This window comes from Poecilia reticulata, linkage group LG6 (assembly GCF_000633615.1).
Source record: "Poecilia reticulata strain Guanapo linkage group LG6, Guppy_female_1.0+MT, whole genome shotgun sequence".
In the NCBI taxonomy this organism is placed as follows: Eukaryota; Metazoa; Chordata; class Actinopteri; order Cyprinodontiformes; family Poeciliidae; genus Poecilia; species Poecilia reticulata.
This window is the reverse complement of record NC_024336.1, coordinates 25,426,920-25,453,001: the sequence shown is the minus strand read 5'-3', so window position 1 is coordinate 25,453,001 and position 26,082 is coordinate 25,426,920. Positions and strand designations below refer to the sequence as shown.

General features: G+C 38.0%; 2 protein-coding genes across 2 annotated transcripts; one reads left to right on the top strand and one right to left on the bottom strand.

Annotated features, from left to right (window-relative positions):
• The first annotated feature begins 24 nt into the window (after positions 1-24).
• On the top strand, positions 25-5,184 carry rpl4 (ribosomal protein L4). The gene is made up of 10 exons (XM_008412208.1): positions 25-101; positions 984-1,155; positions 2,193-2,299; positions 2,514-2,652; positions 2,913-3,037; positions 3,400-3,529; positions 3,741-3,897; positions 4,594-4,677; positions 4,859-4,979; positions 5,066-5,184. The coding sequence occupies exons 1-10, from the start codon at positions 99-101 to the stop codon at positions 5,132-5,134; spliced, it is 1,107 nt and encodes a 368-aa protein (XP_008410430.1). The 5' UTR covers positions 25-98; the 3' UTR covers positions 5,135-5,184.
• map2k1 (mitogen-activated protein kinase kinase 1) lies at positions 5,180-15,987 on the bottom strand. Its single transcript, XM_008412209.2, has 11 exons — positions 15,718-15,987; positions 10,740-10,950; positions 9,021-9,167; positions 8,799-8,876; positions 8,604-8,655; positions 7,546-7,670; positions 7,195-7,399; positions 7,038-7,102; positions 6,896-6,954; positions 6,740-6,785; positions 5,180-6,649 (listed from the first exon to the last, which is right to left on the bottom strand). The coding sequence occupies exons 1-11, from the start codon at positions 15,798-15,800 to the stop codon at positions 6,536-6,538; spliced, it is 1,185 nt and encodes a 394-aa protein (XP_008410431.1). The 5' UTR covers positions 15,801-15,987; the 3' UTR covers positions 5,180-6,535.
• Between the last annotated feature and the right edge of the window lie 10,095 nt (positions 15,988-26,082).

Here is a 26,082-nt window from a genome sequence, read left to right as displayed (position 1 = left end):
GCATATATGATCAGGGTTGAGTTACCAACTTCCTTTTTACTGTGGCCGCCATACCGTGAGGAGCGTGGTTCCCGGCGAGCCGAAAAAAACTGTCGAAAATGGTGAGAAATCACTGATATGTTACAATATATACGGTGCAGAACATGTGTATTTTTAGCGTGTTTTACGTATTTTGCTAACTGTTTGGAAGTTTGTCTGGTAAAGAAGCTAATATTTAGATAAATCTGATCGCAGAATTGAATGCTAGTCACTAGGAAGCTAACACGAGGAGCCATTTTGGACGACTGATTATTCCGAGTTACACGTGTTGTCTGTTGCAGCAGCGATTGTTGTATTAAACTAACTTTGAGTGCAATACTGGTGACTATTCCTCGAGTTTGTCTAAATAATTGCTAACTACATACAATCTTAATGGTCCTTAGTGTATGTTCAAGGTAACTAAGGATTTTACAATGTCACGTGAACAATTTGCTTATGTATCATCCAATGTCGGTAAGAACTTAATTCAGGATAATTTACCTTAACTTTACATTTTCTACAGCTATGTCAAAAATAAATGGGTTTATGTGAATTGGCATAAACCCATCCACTATGACTTAATCACGCTAAAATGTGCGATTAAGTGTGTGAAAAGCTCTAACCCAAGTTAGCAATCAACAATTAGCCTAAGTAATTTATTCACTTCTAACACTACTATATCATGCCAGAAGTTCAAGGTAGTTGGTGAATGAAGAACATTGTGGCATGAATCAGAATATTAACCTAATTTGAATATTTTTTTAAAGCTAAATTAAATTCTATAGTAGAATTTTATTTATTTTTTGATGAAAGCTCAGTTTTCATCACTGTATTTGAAAAATCATATCAGACGTTTTGATACATTGCTGAAGGAAGGGGGAGCGCCAGTAAGAAAACACTGGTGTAGTTTAATGTGTGATCATCTGACATGCATTTCACAGAAAATTATGTTTTTACGTTCTCAGGCCTGTGCCCGACCCCTCATCTCGGTGTTTTCCGACAAAGGAGAATCATCAGGCAAAAATGTAGTCATGCCTGCTGTCTTCAGGGCCCCCATTCGCCCTGATGTTGTGAATTTTGTGCACACCAACATGCGCAAAAACAACCGCCAGCCATATGCAGTCAGCGAGCTGGCAGGTGAGTCATTATACACTTGATATTCAGTTTTTGCCCTGTCACCTGTCACAGGCAACAGATGCTTCTGTTGGGTGACGTTAATTTGTACCCACATTTGACACACATAGTTTTTTTTTTTTTTGCGTTCATATGTAGATTTTTTACTTTGCCATTTCATGTCCGTTTTACCATTTCTGAATCATTTTGCTGATGATTATAGAAAACTCAAATTTAAGCAGCACCTTTTATCAGTACCGTATTTTCCGCACTATAAGGCGCACCTAAAAACCTTCAATTTCCTCAAAAGCCGACAGTGCGCCTTATAACCCAGTGCGCCTTAAATATGGACCAATATTGGGCCACAACAGGTCTAGCAACTACGGTAAGCAGCCGCCAACTTAATTTTCGCCCGTAGAAGAAGAAGTGCGCGGTGCATGCTGGGATAGTTGTCAGAACACTGATTTGTTAATAAAGTTTGGTAGGGAGGGGTGAGAGACAGACTGCGGCGGCAGCGTGTCGGTTGGTCAGTGTTACCCAGAAAGCAGTTGGGCACGATATCGCAACACCAACACTGTGAGTGAAACAACGACTGGGGCAGACTACTATATAAAGTACTCGGGGACCACTTCTTTACAAATGTAGATGTGTAATAAAAGAGTATGGCACTGAAGCGTCTATTCTATGCGCCTTATAACGCGGTGCGCCTTATGTATGAAAAAAGTTTTAAAATAGGCCATTCATTGAAGGTGCGCCTTATAGTGCGGAAAATACGATAATTTGTTGTGACCATTTTTCATTGGTTGCTAATCTGCTTTTGATTTGGACTTTGGGAATCATGACAACATTCTCCTGCTAGTGTATTATATGTGGTTGTACCAAACTGAGTAGAACATAAAAACTACTTAGAAATTGCAGGTTGAGTTCAAATTCAATCAAAACGTCAAAACAACAATTCTTTTGTAAAATATTACAGTTATGAATCTGAGTTGATCTAGTTTTCACCATAAAGTGGCTGCTGCTACCATAATTTGTAACTGTGCTTATATTGAATCTTCCAGGCCACCAGACAAGTGCTGAGTCCTGGGGAACAGGAAGAGCTGTGGCCCGTATCCCTCGTGTGAGAGGTGGTGGTACTCACCGCTCTGGCCAGGGAGCTTTTGGAAACGTATCCTTGTTTTGAGTCCATTTGTTGTTTTCATACCTTTAACAGCTAAAACCGGACTTGCTGTGATGGTGTAATTTGCGTCTGACTCTGTGGCCAGTGACGGTATGCCTGCTGTCATATGCTGGCACAGACGACTGGTGAACATTGAGTCTGAGCAGGTATTAGAAGGGTTAATATTTACTTTAGCAGTGGACGATTCTTGACTTGGACCTAGATGTGTCGTGGTGGTCGCATGTTTGCCCCCACTAAAACCTGGCGCCGTTGGCACCGCAGGATCAACACACCCCAGAAGCGTTACGCCATCTGCTCTGCCCTGGCTGCTTCTGCCATTCCTGCACTTGTGATGTCCAAGGGTAAGTTCCCCAAAAATAAAAATGTCCAAAAGAGTAACAGCTTTATTTTTTTAGCTAGATCAAATTGACTTTGCTGAACAGTTACCTTGCTATGATGGTGTAATTTGCGTCTGATCTTGTGAATGGTGACAGTTGCCTGCTGTCATTAAGCCATCACAGGGTATTGATGAGTGATGAACTCTGAGCAAGTTCAGGTGTTAAGTCAGCCCAGCAGTTCTTACTTACATGTCCTTCAATTACATAAAACCTTTGATCATCAGGACACCGTATTGAGGAAATCCCCGAAGTCCCACTAGTGGTTGAAGACAAAGTTGAGGGCTACAAGAAGACCAAGGAGGCTGTGCTACTGCTGAAGAAGCTTAAAGCCTGGAACGATATCAAGAAGGTAAACTAAATCTGAAATTGGAGAAATGCAGTTTCCTGTCAGTTGGAGGTCTTAGATGTTAAATGTGTCTGTGTCCTCAGAATGTGAAAATATATTGATTGAGTTATTAGAGAGCTGAGTTAATGCTACAAATGTTTCTCCTTGATTAATTGTTCTGTAGAAGTAAGTACACAAATTTCTCAAAATAATAGAACTAATATACATTAGAGAATGTGTTAATATTTCATTAAGCCAAAAGTTGTGAATATTACAAGCAGTATTTAAATGTTTTAAAATGGATAGTTTATACTTGTTTATCCAAGATTTTTTTTTACATGTTTTTAGAATGTGTATTTCTTAATTAACATAAATGTTGTTCGTAGGTCTATGCCTCTCAGCGCATGCGTGCTGGTAAGGGCAAGATGAGGAACCGCAGACGTATCCAGCGCAAAGGTCCGTGTATCGTCTACAACCAAGACGCTGGTTTAACCAAAGCCTTCAGAAATATTCCAGGTGAGTTTTACTGCATTTACCACAGAGACTGTTTTCAGATTCACTCGTTTCAGGTGTTTAAATAAAAGTAGTTGGCAATGGTGATGAAATATTTTTTGTGCACCTCTGCATTATGACTATAAATTCATTTTGAATATTATTCCTAATCCTGTGAACCATCCATTTTTGAAAATAAATGTACTTGTTCCTCCCTTTTTTTTCTTTTTCCTAGGCATCACTCTGCAGAACGTGAACCAGCTGAACCTTCTGAGACTCGCTCCTGGTGGTCACGTCGGACGGTTCTGCATCTGGACCGAAAGCGCTTTCCGCAAGCTGGATGAGCTGTACGGCACCTGGCGTAAAACATCCTCTCTGAAGAAGAACTACAAGTGAGTGTTTAAAAAAAAGACATTAAATCTTACAGGTGCATATCCATAATAGAGAATTATTTGAAAAGTTTTCAGTGATTTCATTCAAAAAGTTATGAGAGTTAAATAGTTTACTTCAGTTAATTTTAATGACTTTTGCTTAAAGCTAAAGAAAACCCTGAATTCAGTTTGTAAAGTTTAATATTTACAAGACTAAAGACTTCCTCATAAGAAATTATGGCCTACACAGTGATGTCAACCACTGCTGACCTGACTCATGTCCAGCAAATGGTCTTTACCTTTCTTTAAACAACAAATGTACAATACCTGAGATTATTTATCAGTAGGATGACATTTCTGAATTAAACCTTTATTGGTTTAATGCAAAGATTGATTTTCTGAAAAAACGCAATTTGGGTTTTCATTAGCAGTAACCTAGGATAATCAAAAATGGCCAACTGACCAATATATTTTACATAATTCACATTTTGAATTTAATTTCTGAAATGAACTTTTCTATATTCTAATTTAGCGGTGTGCACCTGTACAGCAGTATATGTTCGCACATGTATCTCAGTGATGAGCTTCCACTTCATGGTCCGTGTTTTTGAACTCTGTGATATTTGCTGAAGTTCTGAGTTGGTTCAAAATGAAATTTGTCCATCAGATGTGGTGTTTTTCTTGTTGGTTTTAATTATTGGTGCTTCTTGCCTTCAGGCTCCCAATGCACAAGATGACAAACACAGATCTGAGCAGGATTTTGAAGAGTGAGGAGATCCAGAAAGCACTTCGTGCTCCTAAGTATGTACTTTGTAGTTTTTTTTTTTTTGTTTGTAACCTTGTCTTGGCTATGATGATCTCCCACTTCTGGTCCGTGTTTCTGACCCCTGATTATTTTTGGAAGTCCTGAGCATATCAAAAAAGTTATAAATCCTCTGTTGCATTTATAAGTCAAATTAACCTTTTACTTCTCCCATTGCAGCAAGAAGATCAAACGCAGAGTGCTGAAGAAGAATCCTCTCAAGAATTTGAAGATAATGCTCAAACTGAACCCTTACGCCAAGACAGCAAGACGTCATGCCATCCTGAAGCACGACCCTGCCGTAAGTACCTAGTGGTTTAAAATCTTCTGGAGATGGGAGGAATATTATAAACCAACTGAGGTCGAGTGATTATCTTGTTTTCACAGATCAAGGCTAAGATGCTGAAGCCCAAGAAGAGGCCTGCAAAGAAGGCCCATGCTAAACCCAAGGCATAAATCTAAACAGACTGGAGTTCAGTAAAATAAATCAGTTGTTTCAAATACGAGTCAGAAGTTTTATTTAAACTATTTAATTCACAAGATAAATATCACAAAAGCCAACAAAGCCGTGTGGAGTGGATGAAGAGCAAGGGATGCACAATGAATCAGGACATCAGCATTAAGAGTTTTAATAATACACAAGTTGGCAGAGATGATTTCACGACTTTCTCTGGGAAATGATTGTCCATGCATACAGAAGTAGGATGCGACCCTTTACCCCTGGTGTGGCTGACTTTAGACCTTGAAACATTGCTTCCAATAAAAAGGCTTAATCATACCAATTCTGCACATTACTCTGGCAGAAAGGCTGCATTATGTATGATTGAAGAGGAATGTCGAGCGCAGAGGTTTAGTAGCTGTATTTTTACAAAGCTGTATTGTTACAAAAAGATGGCTTTTCAATCAGGTCTCTTACGGTGACCTAAACAGCTGTCTAGTACACAATTCTGTAAGTTTGTACAGGTGCATCTCAAAATGTTATGAATACTTATTTCAACATTTATAGTGAAACTTGATTCATTACACATGATGCATTTCAAGTTTGTAGAAAATAAAGCATATTGGACTATAACGGGATTAAATTTCTGAAGTTACCAGCTATTCAAAGTGCCAGTTCCAAGCATATTCATAAAAAGCAACATGAAGGGTGGGATTTCCCTAACGTGAGAAATTCACAAGGTGTGGACTGCAGCTGGAGACAAGCCTCCACACAGATGGAATAAAAAGGAAAAGGACTGGACTCAAGTCATGTCTTTAAGGGAAGTAAAGTTTGCATCTCATTAGGAAATCAGTCGGGAGGAGCAGCTTCAATTCCAGAAGTTTAACTGGTTCTATCTTAATTCTATGGCCAAAAAAAATTAAAACTCAGTAGCTAATATACATAATTTGTCATAAAATAGAAATACCTCAATCCAATTATGATCATATATTTTTACTTGCATTGGAAAACCTAGAAAAGGAGCCCTCTTTAGAGCCGCATGCAGATCACCTCCATCCCATGCCACATAAATGGAGCTTTTCTGTACGAAAAGCTCTTCAAGTGTTAAGAGTGCATACTGAATGGTGCAGAGACATGCTCTTGTCTTATATTCAGTTTTTTGATTAACATAATTTTGGGTTTTCATCAGCTGTAATCCATAAATGTCAGAATTAAGTATTAAAACACGTTCCTCTGTGTAATGAGTCTGAGTTTCACTTTATGACTTAAATAATGGAAATTAACTTCATAATTTCTGAATTTATTGAGATGCACCTGTAAGATTAACACATTGCTTACTTTGGAGAAACACTTAGCAATAATAAAAATCAACCAAAACGTCTTTGATTGCTCTGGTTATGGCTTTGCAGTCGACAGTCTCACATGCTGGTGCCATGGGTGGGTGTCGCAGGCTGACTGAGTCCGATGGTGCTGCAGAGCCAGCCGGCAAAGTCCACCTCTTCTGCCTCGGATTGCTTGATAAAAGGGTGCACCTGAAAATGGAGCGTGTAAAAATAAGGGAAATGAACTTTTTCATCATTTCTGAATTCATATGAGATGCATAAGTTGGGAGTCGTACTTACCATCAGCTGCTTCAAGTCTGCTCTCTCTGCAGGATTCTTAATCAGGCTGCAACAAAAGGGAAAGAAGATCATGCTTTCCAGCAGAGCTGTTCTGAGATGTGTCAAGTGTGTTGCTTTTCATAGCAGAAAGTGTAAAGAAAATTCTTTCTTACACACCATTTATTCACAAACTCCTGGAATTCGGCACTAAATATCGCAGGGAGCTTTGGTGGGGGCTAAAGATGGAAGTAAAACAAATGAAGTGAGCACTATGGATATGACATAGACATATAACACTAAATACGGCAGACAAACTCACCTCATTGACTATGTAATCGAGTAGTTCAAATATAGCCATTGGTGGTCTGCTGTTTGGTCCGTACGCTAAGCAGGAAAATAAAGGAATGGATCAAGATTAAAGTTAACAGTGAAGGACATTAAAGGCCCTTTAGGAGCTGCTGCCGTGTCACACTTACAGCTGCCCGTACGTCCAGGGGGGCACGGTTTCGGGGAATCGCTGGAGGCTGCCTCCCCTTCCACTGGAAACCCAAAGATCTGCTCCAGTTCCTTGGAATCAGGTGGAGGGATAGGGAATCGTCCGATGGCCATTTCCACCAAAGACAGACCCATACTCCAGATGTCTGACTGAACAGAGTAATGCGTTCCCTGCAGACGCTCTGGCTGCACAACGCGCATCAGGTTTAATCAGTTATTACAGAGATTAGTGGCAACACATGAGCTACACATTGTATTGTGAAGATATCTGCTTTAGGAATATGTTCTGCTGGAGCAGTATGCATATGTTATTTGTGTGCTGAACAACTCACCGACATGTAAGAGCGAGTTCCCACAAAGGAGTTGGCCATGGAGTCTATGAGCTGTCCGCTCACTCCAAAGTCACACAGCTTGATCTCTCCGCGGGAATTTACCAGGATGTTAGAAGGCTTGACATCTGAGAGATCCATCCACAGTACATAGTCATCAATGGCAAAGAACCGGCAGCCCAGAATAAACTTATGCAGGATGATTTTTAATTGATAACTAAGGTAAAAATCTACGTGGAATGCTGTTTTGTTTTGTAATGTGAGCTTCCTCAGTGTTTAACTTTACTCTGTGCCCTGTGATCGTGCCACAGCAATCATGCCGTTTAACAAGATTAAAGATAATTATATCATTACTGCATGTTAAAAGAGGCCTAATTAAAAATAAAAAATAAAAGAAGAAAAAAACCCTCAGCATTAGACAAGCCATATCTAAACCATGGCATGGTTTCCCTCAACCTTCAATTGAGATCAGGTACTATTATTTTATGCATTCTGAGTAAAGAATAATTTTTATTGCCAGGATTTCTATATTTCTACAGAGTCTAAAAGTAAGGAATCTGATCCAATCATTTTCCAGATAGGGAAAAAGAAAATAGTAAATGGAAAAACAGTTTTTTCCAAATTTTCTGAACTATCTCACTGTGTCTACAAATCTATCCATCCATTTGTCCTCACATCCTCTTTGTTTGTTTCCATCCATCCATAAATTATGAACCGTTGCATTTACTTTATAACTTAACGTCAGAAATTTGAATTTGACGTCGTGGAACCCATAAAATAGTGACTCTTTCTTGCTCTTCAAGTTCAGCGCCTTTGATTATTGAATTTACACACTACCACGTTTCTCACTTGTTTTCCAAAAATAGAATGTGAGATGTTTTTTTTGTTTTTTTTCTTCTTCTAGTTATTCCTAAGCATTTGGCCCAATTTATTCAAAGATCTTTCGGGCATAAAATTCAAAAGAGATGTTAGGTTTCAAAACGGAATAAAAAAATTTAAAAAATCTTACTTTTCCAACATACATTGCCTTTGTAAAACTTTGTTCAGGAATCAAAACAAACCTCTATGCATGATCTTGTGCTTCTCACGCAGGTAGGAAAGACCTTTGATGACCTGTAAGACACATTTTGGACTGTCAGCGCACAAACAAATTCCTTAGTGTTGCAACATAAATCTTCTTTTTGGTACAGAGGGAAACAGTTTTTCATAGACTTAATATGGATAAAATTGGTGGGAGAGGTGTTGGAGCTACCCACAGCAATGCTGACTTTGCCAAGAATCTCCTCTGGGATTTTGCCTGCTTTCTTCAGTGACTGGTCTAGAGAGCCACCATCCTGAAGCCACAAAGAAACAGAAAAAAAAGGAGACTATTCATTTAAGACAGAGAGTGCAACATTTATAGATTACTAGCATTTCAACTGGGATAAAAGTTGAGATAAACGTGCCAGAGCGGTCTGTAGAAAAAAAAAAAAAAGTACCATATGCTCCATGCAGATGCTGATTTCTCCATCGCTGTAAAACGCACCATAGAAGCCCACAATGTACGGAGAGTTACACTCATGTAGCACCTGCAGCTCCCGGATAATCTGGTTCCTGATGGCTGGCTTAATCTCCAGGTGGATCAGCTGGAACAGAGGGCACAATTTTAGTTAGATGTAAAAAAAAAAAAAAAAAAAAAAGAAAAAGCATTACAAAACTTCTTTTTTGATTTTTGGATGCTATATTTGTCTCAACTCCTGTCTTTACCTCACAAAGCCTTGTTTTTTTTCTTCTGATACTTGATGTGCAAAAAGTAGCTTCTAGTACAGTGGCTAGCAAAAGTCCAACTAACTCTTGAGTTTTTCTCAAATTTTGTGAAATTACAACCTCAAATCTACATGTATATTGTGGGGGTTTTATTTAATAGACCAAACTAGAGCATGATAGTTAAGTAAATGACTATTCATGGTTTTTACCTATTTCCAGGTAAACACTTGAAATGTGCGCTGGGCGTTCATTGTAGCTCCCTTTTCTCTGACAACCCAAATAAAATCCAGTACAACTTCATTGGTAAATATCCACACTCAGGTAAAATGCAGGCGTTCTGTGAATGTCTCAAAATTTTGTTAGGGAACATTAGTGAACAAACTTCCTCATTAAGCCAAAAACCACATCAAATGGGTCAGGCTTTGGTTCTAAAACCACATCAAAAAGTTTGAAAGGCAGGACAAGGAGAGCATTAATCAGAAAAGCAGCCAAGAAGGCCATTATAATTCTGGAGGAGCTGAAGAAACACTACTCAATTGTGAAAAACTGCTGATGGAACAAATATTAATAAGATGTCTAATAAGAAGTGTTCATACAACAGTGGCAAAAATAAACATGCAGCCAAAGCTGCATGTTATCGATCAAAGTATATTTAGGCATTAGAACAGGGTAAAAGTTGTTGCGTACACAGGCTCTCCAGCCAATCTGACTGAGTTTGAGCTAATTAGCAAAAATCACAGTCTTTTCAGAACTGCTAGGTAGATCTATAAAGTGCTGGCTACATTTTTTATCTATAAAAACATGCTAAAGCATGTATCATCTCCTTTTAGTTCTCAATTATGCACTACTCTGTGTTACAATGACAACACATTAAAAGGTTTGAGAGGTATGAATAGTTTAGTGAAGTACTGTGCATGAGGAACCCACCCCACTAAAGATGCTGGAGAAAACAAGCACTGTTCTTATGCAACAGGCCAGAAAAGTGTTTGCTTCCACACAATGCCCAAGGATACGCAGCAGAACACGATGCTAAGAGAGAAATCATGTGCTCTGCTTTTTTTTTTTTTGGAGTCAAAACATCAGCTTCAAGTAATGGAAACTCAATTTTAGAAGATTTAAAAGATTAAATAGTTATGCTGAAATAAATAAATATATATATGTATATTATTTTTTTTAGACATACGCTGATCTCTTACAGGCTATCTAAGTAGAATGCACATAGAAGGAAAGTTTTTCCTACCATAATATAACAATAACTTCCTTTGTGATGAAAAAGAAAATCACTAGTGCATTCTAATCCATGTTTTTGTTCACTCGTTTTGCATGTGCTGAGTTGCTATAAAAGAAGAAACCTGAAGAGTGTTTTGTTTTTTGGGGGGGCACATTTCTTGGAAATTAAGTTCAGTGCTCAAGCAAGCAGCCTTTTCACTGACACTACACACGCAGCTCACCTTCCTGGCCATAATCAGACCGGATGGTCGATGTGAGACCTTAAAAACGACGCCTCCGTTGCCTGCGCCGAGCTCGCAGATCTTCTCAAAGTCATCATCCTTCAGCTCTCCCACTTTCTGCTTCTGTGTCAGGAAGGCCTCCAAGCGTTTTCGTTGCTGCTCATCCAACTCAAGCTCCTCCAGCTTTTTCTGCAAAGCCTCCAAGTTTGTTCTAAAAAAAAACAAAAACAGAGCAACGAAAAAAAAAAACATCAAATCACCAGTTTGTATAATCTGTGATTTCCTCCTCCAATAAAAACACTTAAATGCATTTATGCAATGTTCTAATTAAAATGAGGGCATTTTAACTCTAATGACCTTTCCAATAACTTAATTACACTTATGTAAGATCCAGCAAAAAATAAACATCTTTAAAGCATCATGTTGCCACCACCATGTTTCACACACAGTGAGAATGGTGTTTTCAGGGTGGTGTGCAGTGTTAAGTTCTGCATAAAGGCCAAAACGTTGGTTAAAGGTTTAGTGGTCTATCACATGAAACCCCAATAATGCAGTGCATTAATCAGTTAATTGTGAGATAAAATTTACTTTGTATATATATATATGTATTTTTTTAAATAAAAGTTAAATAAGCAGAATGATGCATTTTCATCCTCAACAAAAGCAGAAATCACCTCTAGCCTGGTCATTTGCACAGACAAAGCTCCCAATCTGCATGAAAGAAGACTGAAGTAGAGACGGGACGCTTTTCATTAAGCTCAGCGATGATTGTACTCTTCTTTTTTTTTTCTTTCTTCGCACTAAGTAAATCACGAGTCGCTGGAGAGCAGCTGGAGGAGAGAAGCACACGCTCCTCTCCACTCAGCCCCATGCAGCACAGAGAGGGTTAAGTGCTTTTATTTTTTGATAGTGGAACTGCATATCCATGGAGACAAGGTGCCGTGTTTCGGCTGGATGTGGGTGGTGTGGGCGTTTGTTCGTTTCACAAGAGCTGGAGGTGGAGGAGGCGGGGAGACACTGAGAACAGTAGCAGCCTGGAACACACTCCATTCAAGATGTGTAGTGTCCCCTCCCCCGCCCTTCAGGTTCAGGCGGAAGCTGGCTTTTGTTTGCCGTCCACGCAACATCCAAGGACATCCAGAAGAACATCAAGTAAAGGAGAAAATGTTTCTGCAAGTTGTCTCAAAGATCTCTGCAGATAAGATGACATGCCTTTTTATTCCTGCTTAGAGAAGGTACACCTGTTGGACAAAGTTACATACACACTTGGGTGTAGTGTTTACATTCCCTGCTGGTTTACCTAAACTCTTCTTTTTCAGAGAGAAATGACGACACAACCTAAAAGATTTTTGGTGGTAAACATTTTTAGATTTATTTTTTTCTGATATCCAGATGGACAGAGTTATTCACACAGTCATTCACACACTTTTGGTAGACATTAACAAGCTTCTTGCAAATTCTGGGAGAATTTGACCACTCTTCATTAGAACTGGTTTATTTTGAGGCACAAAGTAGGCTTTGAAGCATAGTTCACAAATGTTCAATCCACTCCAAATCCAGTTCTGATGTTTTCGCATTCTTGTCTTGCTTAAACAACTGTTTTGAACATTTTGGTAATGATTTGAGGACAAGTAAAAAATGCATGACTGGCAGGAAAACAGACGCTCAGCGTTATTCTGCCACCATCACACTTGACAGCTTGCACAATGTTCTTATGTCTAAAAATGTCCGTTTGACTCCTCTGGACATTATTCTTGGTCTGCAATTAAATATCTTAGTCTCATTTGACCATAAAACATTTGACTTATTTTATCAGGGCAAACCGTGACACTGCAGTCGCAGCATTGTCCCGCCTATGATGGACTTGGGTCTCCAAGGTTCCTGGATTGTTTCTAATCATCTAAATCAACTTCGTTTCATCTCATGTCACAATTTAACTCGAATTTAACGCGAAACAGAAAATTCAAGGCTGAAACAAAACAAAATATACCGCTGTGCCAGGACAGTGTTATGTATGTTACATTTTTATTCCACCTTAGAAAAATATTAAAAAGCCCCGTAATATGATATAATATGACATACCGATAAGAAGTGCATGTAATCTTCTGAATGGTACTGCACTTGTTTTAACAGAATAAAACTTATTTCAGAAAACGCTGGCGTGCCATCTGGAGTTCTGAGCATCGACTTTATTACAAAATATGCAAAGAAAAACATTAAAATTTAATCTCGCTATGAATAATAAACCTGAGAAACTACTCCAAATTATAAATTATAATACATATTGTCATGAGATCTACAAGATTTGGTTAGATAACACAACTCTGGACACCTTTTGATTTGCTATCATCTCTCCTGCTTTAATATTGCATTCTTGGCTTAAACATAAAGTGGGTCTCTGAGTGTGCTGCAGCAGGAACCGACAGCCATTTCACACTGTGAAAGCTTCTGGCCGACTAGAAAATGGGCAGTCCTGTTTTTTTCACCATGCTGTAATGGTCTGGTTTCTGGGAAGCGGCTCGTCATTGAATTAAGCTCATTTACCACCATTATATTTGCTGACTGGTGTCAGCAACCGGTTCCCTGTGGTGCTCCAAATCATCCACAGCAATGTGGAGGACACATTCAAAACAGTAGTTATTACAACCACAATTCTGATGCTGTGAATAGATGCTATATATTATATACTGCATTTCTATACAAAAAAAACTTTTATACATGGGAAAAGTAATTTTCTATAATTTAAATACACAAATTTGAACCATCATAACATTCTATTTTTTTTTTTTTATGAGTTTGTCTGCTGAGACAAAACCAGATGGTAAAGCCAAACTGAATACTACATGAGGTTATTAAATAGTAAATTATTTGCCCCAATAATCTTTTAAAGTCCTGTTAACAGCAGACATCTGATTTTCATTTCCAGCACGTCTATTGCTATTGGCAAGATCGTACATAAAGAGAGTCCTAATTTTACGCATAAAAGTTTCTCAGATTTCGTTTCAAGGAAAACGTAAAGATACTCTGCAGTGGTGTGTTTCTTTTCACAGAAAAATGACAGACAATAAAGCAGCATAGAATTTTGTTTTCAAAGAACTGGAGGGGAAAACTGATCATTTTTTATATGTATTTTTGGGGAGTTGTGAGTGGCACAAGAATCAAGCTGATCAGCAAGTAAACACTAAAGTAGACAAGCAATTATTGGTAGATTTCGACAGATATTTTAAAGTTGAAGTTCGGGTGTTTGACCGTACAGATTTGATTTCTGGTTATGCAGCTGTGGATGATGCTGAAACCTGCAGCTTTTGATTCTTTTGCTGCACAGCTGTTTCTAATAGCGAAAGTGACAGAATAGCACCAGTCTGCAACAGACTGTCAGTGTGAGGTTTATACTGTGATAGAGTCCTATTATGAATGAAGAGATGCCACACTTTCAGCGTTCCTCTTCAGGGTTTACTGCCCTTCGTCCTGTTGCAGCTTGTCGACAGTATAGCAGGAATGTTAACAGCCTCTCGCCAAACACCACATTATCATCTGCATGCAGGTTCTAACAATGACAGGCTAAAGCTCATATGCAGCAGTTCTGTCTCCAGAAGTTTTATCTAATGATAGAAGTATAAGTATATTGTCCTGGATGACATGTTACAGAAGCAGCCTCACAGTAAGTAAACATGTTACGTAATATTCATCTCAGTCGAACCAGTTCATAGCAGCACTGACACAAGCTTTTCCTCATGCGAGAAAGCTGCGCTTTGTGTCACAACAGTTTTATTTGTTCATTATTATGTCTAGGCAAAAGGTGGTGGGAAAGAAATAGGTGCATAGACTAAAACTATAAACACGTGTTATTTAGCATACTGCTTTTGCTGCACGGTCCTGTAAAAAGGGCTCTGGAGAGCTGTGGTTTACATACAGTGATTACATTGGGAAGGAATGGTAAACAATATATTTTTAACTGTTTTTTCCCCCCAACTAAAGTATGAACAAAGTAGAACAAAGGTCACAATCAAAAATGTTTTTCTAACCTTCTTTTCATAACAGTGCTGACAAGTCAGGGTTCTAACAGTTTTACTGATGAAATAATGTCATTGTGCTATGGAAGCACAGGTGGCATCAGTAGCATTTTTTAGCATTCGTTTTTACTTCATTACTTACTTACATTAACTAATGCGTGATGCTAATGATGATTTCATTATTATTAATGTATTATTTTTCATCTGGTGTAGAATATTTTTTACTTTACATGTAAACTGTTTATATGCTACCAATAAAATTTTCTAAAATGATCGGCAGCAAATTTATAAAACACATAATTTATTTCCTTCTTATCCAGATCAATAAAATCCTGTTTTTTTAGTTACAAATACCCGTTAAAGCTTAATTGTGCACTAACTCAAGGCACTTTTGTGAATGGAAATAAATCCAGGCAATTTTTATATAATTTGGGTCAGAAGAAGGTTGGAAATCTAATTTTTTAAATTCTCTTATACTTTTACTTTGTCTTATTTGCTTGGTTACAAATTCATACAAAAAAGGCCAATTTATTGAAAACTCAACAATGATTGTGATTCAACTCATTTAATGTTAGATTTTACAATTAAAGTGTACAATTGATCAATAGGTGCAACTAAAGACAGACACCATATTTGAAGATTGTGACCATTTTACAAAAGCGCTCTAGAAATACTTTTGCTAGGCTTTTTAAAATATTAAAACATTTCAACTCATACGCAGCATAGATCAATAAAATCAGATTGAAACACACATTCGCCTGGTGCAGAGTCTCAGGTTGGAGTTTATACGCACACACACACACACACACACACACACACACACACACACACACACACACACACACACACACACACACACACACACACACACACACACACCAAATTCCCTGCTGTCATGAACGTTCCATAATTAGGTCATAGCTGAGAATCTGAATATGAGCAGTAGATTATTGATGGACACTCACTCTGAGGCTCCTGTTCCGTTGATAGTGTTTCCATCAGGAATCGGGTTCAGCTGGATTGGTTCTGGCTTCTTTCTTTTCTGCATGTTAGGGACAAGAATCACGCCGGACAGGAAACAGATACAGAGGATCAGAGACAGGAGAAACAAAAAGAGACGTGGATGGACTCAAAGTGGATATCTCAGGGTGGAAAAATCACTGCCGTTTTAAGCTGCAGGGGCAAAGCAGCTGATGGTGGTGGATAAACGTCACGACAATATTTACACTGGTCTTCCGGACAGCATGGTAGAGCTAAGTGCAGCGCTCCCTCTGCTGGTCGTGTCTGAAACTGCCGTCATGTCGCTGAATTCAGAGCAGAGATTTTCTCCATTATAAAACCTACCAACAGTTTGCTTTTAATTTATTTCTAGTTACATTATTAATCATACCATTTTCACATAAAAAAAGATGTTTTCCCCCCCTATATTCTGTTATAGAAATGTTGATATCTATTTGTCTTGTGAGCACAAACTCGTAATCTCCCAGCCCATGTTTCCTCAGAAACATTTCCCTTCAAATGATTTGCAGGAGTGAATCATAAAATGGCCATTGAAGAAATCGCTTTAATTAAAGTGTAAATAAATATGGGGATACATATTAGTATATTTCAATCACTTCACTTTATGTTACATAATAACTTGATTTTGTTTATTTTGAGGTAAGTAAATTAAAATCATCTTTGAGGTGAAGGATTAAAAGCATTTCCAAAGGTGAGGTTTGAAGATTGTTACAACTTTTTTTTTATTTTCACTTCTTTTTTTACATTTCTTACCATCCTTTTCAGACTTGATGATGACATAATAAAGCATGGATCATTTTTCAACTTTGTTTGTCTTGGTTTCATTTTTAGTTATAGTTCTGGTTGTGCGTATCTATCTTCTTGTATTCTTCATGTTGTACTTCCAAAATCCTATGATATGTGTAGTGTGTCTGCCTGCTTGTTTTAATGAGTGCACTGTTAACATTAACTTAGCAGCAGAAATAAAACAAAAAATTAGCCAGACACTTTTAATTCAGGGTCTTTGATCCTCATGATAATTTTAATTATCCTAAGATCTGAATAATAATCAGGCACCTGGCCTCTTCAGCGTTCTTCATGCTGACGTGCAGCTCATTATTTCAACAGCTATGCCTAGGGTAGTTTTCCTTTTTCTAGCTGTTAGCACACAATGCAGAAAATTACCAAAACCTTAGAAGAAATCAAGCTCAATTCAAACAAAAGTTAAGCCACTCTAGCCAGGCATATGAAGATATCTTATTGTAGGAAACTTGGGTGGACATATCTGAAATCCACTAGCGATGTTGCGTGTCACTGATGTCTGATTAAGATGCAATAGCTTATGAATAAAGAAAAAAAGGGGTCAGCATGGCAAATACTGAGAGGAAACTTTTCAGAAATGGCATACAAACTATATTTCCATTTTTTTTATTGCTTCCACATTATGCTAAAATGTTTCCATTTCTTACATTCAACTGACTGGACTGTGGGTTCACTTAACATTTTAAAGTCATTTTACAATTTTATGTCATCATCACTCTTACAGGCAGCTGGTGAAAAATCCTGGACATCCTCTACTCCTGTTTTATTTATTGCAGTTCAAAATCTTTATGCATTCAGAATATGATTTCATCCACTGCAATATTCTCTCCCTTTTAATACGTTCCTTCAGATACATTTTTGATCTCTTTGTTTGGGGAAGCTCAGAGATGAGCAAAAAGATCACTAAACGGCAAACTAAAAACGCACTAAAATGCAAAATGAGCCCAAAATCAAGGAACTCAAAACCAAATAGACAACAGAATCAAAGTCTTCAGAACCCGATGGAGGATGGTACTCAGCTGATGCTATCTGAGGTGATAAACTGGCTCAGGTTGGGGCTGCAGATTCTATCCATTCTTGATCTTTCCGCTAAGGCAGTTTGGGTGAATGTTTTTTTTTGTTTTTTTAAGACACATTATTCTGCTCACTGCCCACAAGTTTTAACATTATGATAGCAAGAACATATTATGGCGAAGCTTTTCTTTAAGCTCGTCAATTGCTTAAGGATGAAATGGTGCCTTTCAGGATAACTCAGCCAGAGTTTATCAAATTGTTTAGATGAAAAGCATATGAATGTTTTAGGAGGACCCAGTCAAAGTCCAGGACCTAAAACCTGGATTTTGACTTATCAACAGATCGCGATAAGACTTGAAAATCAATGTATGTTCACCAGTAGATCTGACTAAGCTTTAGCTACTTTCCAAAGAAGGATTCTAAACATTTCAGTCATTAAATGCACAAAGCTGGTAGGCAAATGCCACAAAACACCTACAGTTGCAAAGATGGTGAGATTCAAGGGGACGGAATCAGTAAAATATAAATTCAACACAGCAATTTTTTCTTTAAACCTGAAATGTATCAGTACATCATTTTTGAAAGGCGTAGCACAACCACAGCATAATCTTGTCTTATATATTCAACTCAGGGTTCAGCAATTTGCTTGGGTCTTTGCTTTTTATCCTCACTGATTATGTGAAAAGACCCTTGGCTCTTAACATCGGTGATGGAGGTTCAAACTCAAACATGATGTAGGAAGGAATCTATGCCCTTGAAAGACACTTCTAACAAAACTGTTTTATATTTAAGATAGCGCAGGCACTTGACCAGTGGTTAAGCAAGCAGAATGCAGATATAGCATCCTCTGCAAATGTTTAAAATCTGCAATGTCTGCTCTTAAGAATCTAATCCTTTGGGCTGCAGCTGCATTGTGCTACTCATAATAATTGTGTTGCCCTAATTAATTACCTAAGTTATGGCACAAAGTTAACTGAGCAAAATTAATGTCTATAAAAATGAAAACCTTGTTCAGAAATCACCTTACAGGGCATCACCTTAAAAGGAAAAATATAAATATAATTATATTTTTAATAAACAGGGTGACTCTTTCTTTTTTTTTTTTAAGATCTGAAGCTGTTGCTAAAGACTCATTAAAACAAACCACCAGAAGAAAGAAAGACTACATTAAGAAGAAGTGGACATGATTGCTTCAACCATTTGCCAGCAGTGGAGAAATAAAACAGCCTCCTCTGAAAAGTATCATCCTTAAGGAGTGATGTGTTAGCTGTCAGTCTAAGTCCGCCATGCAGATTAGATATCTGGCTGAAATCGAGAACAGCTGTCATTTTTACAATCTGCTCGGCAGTCTCTACAGATTCCTCCTGACAGACACAAGGCCAGAGAACCGTGCCTGGTTTACTGAAAGCATCTTGGTGCCAACATCATCTTTTTCTTCATAAACTAGGACTGACAGAAGGGAAGATTGGTTGTGTCCTATCACCAGCATGTGGACAGGGACCTTGTAAGTTGCAAAACTTGACTTTTTCGACCTCCCAGCGTGAAACAGCCATGACTGTGGATTAACTTTCTGAGCAAGGACTGAGAACAGAAGAACAGCTTCAAGACGAGAAACTTGAAGATGAAAAACAAATTCAGTTTAAGAAAATGCATCACTCTTTTTTCTCTAAGTTTTTTTGAAAACAGCTATGTGCAAACTATATTGTCAGCATATACTTTAAATAGGACAAAGATTGAACTATATAACCTTGATGAAAATAAGTATGTTTGGAGGATTCCTGCAAGGACTTTCAAATACATAAACACAGTGCTAACTGTGAAGCACGGTAGTGGCAGCATCATACTGAGACAGAAGACATCCCGAGTGGTGCTTGTGCTTTGTATAAAGTGGGTGGAAAAATGAAGACAGACGCTAACCTTCAAAAGTCTTCGTCGCCATCTAAAATTATAACCTACATGGATAAAACTTAAGTGTTCCAACATTGATCCCAAACAAGTATTAGAAATGCTTTCGGAGTGATTAAAGCAGACCCCCATTAACCATGATGAATGGCCCTGACCTCAACCCTGTGGGCATTTTGGAGATTATATTTAAAGCTACGACTGTACCAAAAAAACTAACTACTTTAAATTTCAGTTGAGTTATGTCATAACCATATTGATGGCTACAAATAGTGTGTGGTTTCTCTGGAACATACGAGAGGACACTTATCCAATTATTAGTATTTGTTAACATGCAGGATAATTTTGCTATGGCTAAAAGATCAAAACTCATATGAAATTCATCTCCTAGCCAACATTATATGGGAGAAAACTCATCTTGTGTTGTGCAATCAGTAACAGATCGTAGAAAAGGAAAACAATATTTCTCAATCTTTATTTATAGGTCCCTTTTTTGTTAGTTTCTAATCACAAAAATAAGACATCTCTGTTTAGACTGTTTTTCATGTTTTCAGTGTCGTGTGTGGTCTGTAATAAACCAATTTTACATTAGAAAGAAGGGTGTAATTGAAATAAATTGAACATAATTTGATTTGTATGTGAAATGACCTGAGATGATATTTGTTGTGAATAAATGTTGTCTAAACTAAATTAAATTAAACATTGCACGTAGATGCTTTTCCTGTCCACTGTCAGTTCCTTCAGATTTGACTCTGGAAGCAAAATAAATAAATAAAAAAACATTGAGAAAAGGCTCACAGAGTTTGCTTTAAGGACAATGTTCCATTACCAGCAGCTAACGTTTCTCACTTCTACACTACTTCTTTATCATTCACTTAGTGGAGTGTTGTTTTCTGTTTCTTTCTCAATTAAGGCACCAAAGACAAATGGAAAAGCTTTTATCAGAAAATATGTAATTCTAAAGTCTATAACATGGCAGCCTAAGACCCATAAATCCCTCTCTTAGAAGATAATGCTCCCCAGCACAGAATGTGGTGTTACAACGATACAGTCAGAATAAATCTTCAAAGCTTGGTGCATGTCATTGAGGGGGGAAAAACTGCTTCTTCAAGCTTACCTGGCTGTAGCTCTTACCCCCATCCTTCCAATCATAGAAGGGATCATGAAGAGGAGTGAATAAATAAGAGAAGCATAATTCTAATTAAATAAAGAATAAGGAACCACAAGGAATAAACACGTGCTAAAAAAAAACCTGAGAACAAACTGATCTAAATTAAAACAGAAAAAAGGCTGGTGAAATCAAAACAAAGAATAACTTAAGTGGGGGTATTATGTGTTATGTGAAACTTTTGAGCTTTATATCATGATATGTTATTCGCTCATCATTACATACCTGGAGTGTTTATTTGATTCTTTCATGCATGTTTGAGAAGTCCTTGAATCTCCTATTTGAACCATTCATGCATGTTTGAGAAGTCCTTGAATCTCCTGAGGCCGTCATTCAGGGGTGCTTAAGTGCTTGGTCTCGCAAAGCATTGCCTATTTCCACAAAGCTCTTCTTTTGTGCAACAATATCCAGTCAAGGTTCCACCTCACAGAGCATCTCTACCCCACTTAGCTCCTCCAGACTAGCAGCAGCAGCAGCAATTAGCAAACACATGGTGGGACTGTAAGTCTGCTGAGCTTATCAAACTACTTCTTAGTTCAAAGCTCTTAAGAACAGTTGTAAGTGGTATAAAGAACAATCATTGTATATACAGTATTTTTTATAGCAACTGAAGGTAACATAGCTACTTGATTAGCTGAAAAAATACATAATATTACTCTTTTAAGGTGAGACATAGGGGGAAAATGATCAATAAACCCATGAAAACCCAAGAAACAATCCAAGATCCTTCTGATAATCAGAGTACCATAATTTATACCAAATTGATGCTTAGGTAACACTAATCTACCGCCTGATGAGGCCTTAACAGCTCTTTATCAGTAAGAGCCTATTTGCTCTTTCTTTCAGCCGCCGTTGCTCCATGAGGATACCAGCAACAAGACATAAAAGGCTCAGAGACGCTCGTGAAGGATGTACAGCCGTGCTGGAAAACCAGAATGTACTACTTCTTGTCTGATGTGCTGGATTTGTTGCTTCATCCGCCACTACTTTGTTTGGGGAGCTGGGGATCTGTGGTCAGGGATTACAGCAGGCCACAAAGGCAGCTTCTGAAGTAGCAGATAACAGCAGCCAGCTGCGCCGACAGAGAAGAAGAAAAGCCAGTAGTTGGAGACACAAACATCTAAATTTGTCAGAGGCACAAATTCAACCATTGTAAGGCACTCCCATACAACGGTATGGGGCTTTGCTCATTCACTGTCATATAAATCTAAGCTTGTGATTATTATTTTGGAGCTTCGTATAGATTTAAAGGGCTTCTCCACAAGTCAAGCTAGCGTGGATTTAACGTTTAAGTGCCTGATGCTGTTTTTCTTTCATTAAATTCATTAACTGGTTTGTGTCCTCTGCAAGATTCAGGTGTGGGCCTAAACGTTTTACTGCTTTAGTGATTATAAAGACAAATCCAAATCTTTATAAAGCTTCCTGTTATGCCCGATTGACATAAAGAAACAAAATATAAATAGTAGTGATTTAATTCTTTCCATAGTTTCGGAAAATCATATGGCAAACAAAACACAATGTTGTTATGCCAATAGCTGGTGGTGGAAGGTGGAGCTGTGCCCTTCTGTTTCTGTGAGATAACTCAATAAGAAAAGACAGAAATAAAAACAAGTTTTGGGCAGATATAGTTCATCTGGAACAGGGCCAACAGCAGTGCACTAAGGAACGCATGCACTGAATGTTGCTGTAAACACATTCTGATAAGGTGTGAAAAAACAAAAAATTGAACACTCATATATACAGTTTATGTGGCCAGAATAAAGACCCTTGCAAATACCAGACATCCTGTTTTAGTGCTGGTGATAGAAAAAGGTTTTGGTTAAACATTAAGGACAACAGCCTGAAATTTGTGCAGCACTAACCAAAGGGAACTGGTATGTACTGATAGAAATTTACAAACCGAATTTACTCATATTTTAGGCTTTTGGGCACATTTTGCCAGCATGTTTTTATATTTGTTTTCTTACTTACTTAATTTAATCTCATGCTGCTCTGATAATGTTACCAAAAATTACACCGTGCAACGTTATTGAATATTTGTTTTGTGTTTTACTGATGTAAAATTATGCATCATTTTAAATGAAAAAGAAAAAGCTCTGATTTCTATGCATCTATGCAAACTAGGGAGAATTTTTGGGGTGTGTTAGAAAAATTATACAACATGAGTTATGCAACTTATAGACAGCAAATATTCTCCAGATATCCACCCCGACCAAGGAATTTATGCAAATGCCACTCAAACATTGCAGCAATGACTCAATAGTAACATTACTAATACTCATTTCACTCTATTGCATATCTGCTTTGCGCTTCAGTGGTGTGGGAAAATACAATGCCTTAGGTAAGTAATATTTCAGCATCTTCTTCCTACACCTTTGACCCTGTATCTTACACAATTTCATCCATGAGGTTGTCACTCATTCTTCGAACTTTTGGAAAAATTCTACAAAGTGAACATTGCAGCTCTTAGACCTTATGTGTTATGTACCATTAATAGAAAATCAAAGCAAGTATGATTCAAATATTGCAGCAATAACCCAATAAAAATATGATTTATTGTACAACACTGGTGCAGCTTCACGTGTTTCTTTATTCAAAATCCTTTAAACATCACAGCATTCTTTCTGACTAATTCAGACAATAATAATCTGACCACTTTTGAGGAGTCATAAAGAATTGGCTTGTCATCCCCAGATGGACAGCGAAAGAAAAAAAGGAAATGAGATGACAATGTCAAGGCAAAAGTACCGTATTTTCCGCACTATAAGGCGCACCTAAAAACCTTCAATTTCCTCAAAAGCCGACAGTGCGCCTTATAATCCGGTGCACCTTATATATGGACCAATATTGAGCCACAACAGGTCTAGCAGCTACGGTAAGCAGCCGCCGACTTCAATTTCCCCCGTAGAAGAAGAAGTGCGCGGTGCATGCTGGGATAGTTGTCAGAACACTGGTTTGTTAATAAAGTTTGATAATACATTTAAAGCCAGTTGGGGGGGGGGGGGGGGGGGGGGGGGGGGGGGGGGGGGGGGGGGGGGGGGGGGGGGGGGGGGGGTCAGGGGAAGAGAGACGGAGACTGCGGCGGCAGCGTGTCGGTTGGTCTGCGTTACCCAGAAAGCAGTTGGGCACAATATCGCAACACCAACACCGTGAGTGAAACAACGACTGGGGCGTCAACTGGAGCACTATATAAAGCACTCGGGGGACCAAGGTGTGCCTTATAGTGCGGAAAATACGGCAAATCACACTCTCTCAATGCTACATCCTTGATACCAGTAAATACACTCTATTCATACTAGAAGAACATCAAACATGAGATATAATTAAAAAATGTGAAATGTCTTGATGTTCCAAGAAATCAGCTTATTTTTTTATGCTTAGAGCTACAAACTCAGTCAGGCAGTCATTAGGTATCTTGGAAGGGGAGGTCAAAAAAACAGATCTGACACGTTACCATTATTGTGAATTAGTGGCGCTCCTATTTTTAGAACTACAAACTAGCCAACTTTGCTTTTAAGTGGGGAACGACAATCTTGGGGTCATTTAACGGTGCTCTGTTTGGGGGTGAATTGAAAAAGAAATGGAAATGGGAAGGAAAGAATAAATGATCAAACCTTTGTTTAATGAGACTGTTAGTTTTTCTTAATCAGGGTCATCACCCTGAGGTAGTAAGTTTTAAAAATTTAATGATAAGCCTTTATAGTAAACATTATTGGAATCATGCTTATTCTTAATCATTGGTGTATTTTGCATTTTACTTACTAATCCTTTTGCTATTATTTGTTCTTGTGCTGTTCAGTTCCACAGGGTGGAGGATATCAAAACATGTTTAGATGCACATGCAAAGATACATTTTTAACTACTAAGGCAAAAAGACAATTAAAAATATGTTGTTTTATTCATATTACAGCTGACTGCGTGATAGTTCAGGGTCTGGGTCCGGGATCTTTCTGTATGAAGTCTGGATGTCCTTCCAATGCACGGACGGACGGACGGACAGATGGGGGGAAGTTAATGGCTACTGTGCCTCTTGAGATATGGATTGAAACATGCTGTATTTGCCCATGTTGTTGGTGTTAATGCGAAATGCAAAACAATTTAAAATAAGACGCTTTTTAAGTATCTACTTTATTATTGTATAATATGGAACTGATGCTGGGTCACTCACCAACCTCAGCTGGCTTTAAATATCAATGCAAGAGCATAAATCCTGCTGAGGGTAATCATTCATGAGGAAAATCGATATGGGAATCTTGTCAACCCATCCAGATTACAAGGCATGATGTTGCTCTACTCCATGTAAAGAAGGACGGACGGACGGACAGAGAGACATCTGATAACTTTGTCTCTACGCTTTAGCATACCTGTCACAGGCAGAGAAGCGTCAGTACATGTGAATGATTTTATGCTGCTTGATCTTTCGTTCAGGGTTCACAGAGAACTTGAAGTGTGCATTCTTGCGGAAATATATAGCTTTTAATTATAATAATTTAGTCTTTCCAGGCAATTTGCCTACTTTTACACCATATAATTTTGAATATTTTAGTCGTGTATGAAAAGAACATAAATGATCCTTGATGGATTCCAAAAAAAAAAGACCAAGTGTCTAATAATGTATAGGTTGTAGACTTTACACTTTTAGACTTTAAACTTTTCCAATCTTCACTACAAACTGGAATTTTAGGGGATATTAAATATCAGCCATTCAGTTATTTCTATTTCATTTCATTTTCTAAATGTATTGCTTAATATATCAACTTTGCAACGAGATAATGTTTTGGGAGACTTGTTTGGAAGCTAAGATTCCTAATAACGTAGTGGTTGTTTTACTTTCCAACTTGTTATTGAGGTATATTCTTACATTTTAAACTCAATCACAAACCAATAATTATTTCCAGTTTCAAACCAAACAGTCAAAATGACTTCTTTTTTTTTTACCATATTAAATGTTAGTCACTTAAAGTACTGTTTTACTCTAAAATTATTTGCTATTAATTAGAATTCACCTTTAGGTATTTAGATATTGGTTCGCTGTAAAGGTCATCTTGGTTGGTGTCCAGCAGAGAATGGCAAAACTGATACATTTATGTGGGCTGGATTATGAATTAACATGTCGACTTAGAACATGTTAAAAATGATGTCATACGACAGATTTTCAATGTTGTATGACATCAACTTTAACTGGATGGAATGGTTCAGACATTTAAAACCTGTCCAAATAAAATGTAAGCAGGTCCGTACACCGACTGGTTTCAGTTTGTTTCACCAGTGTCGTTGGTGTTACCGGACAGGACAGTGGGTGTGCTTGTGGAGGTGTGGGGTTGATGGATGGAGGTGGGTGTTGGGGGGCAGCATCCGCACCTATGACGTCAGCAGAGTTTAAAGTGGGCCGCGCTTCCCCCCGTGGAGAGGAGAGAGAGCCGGG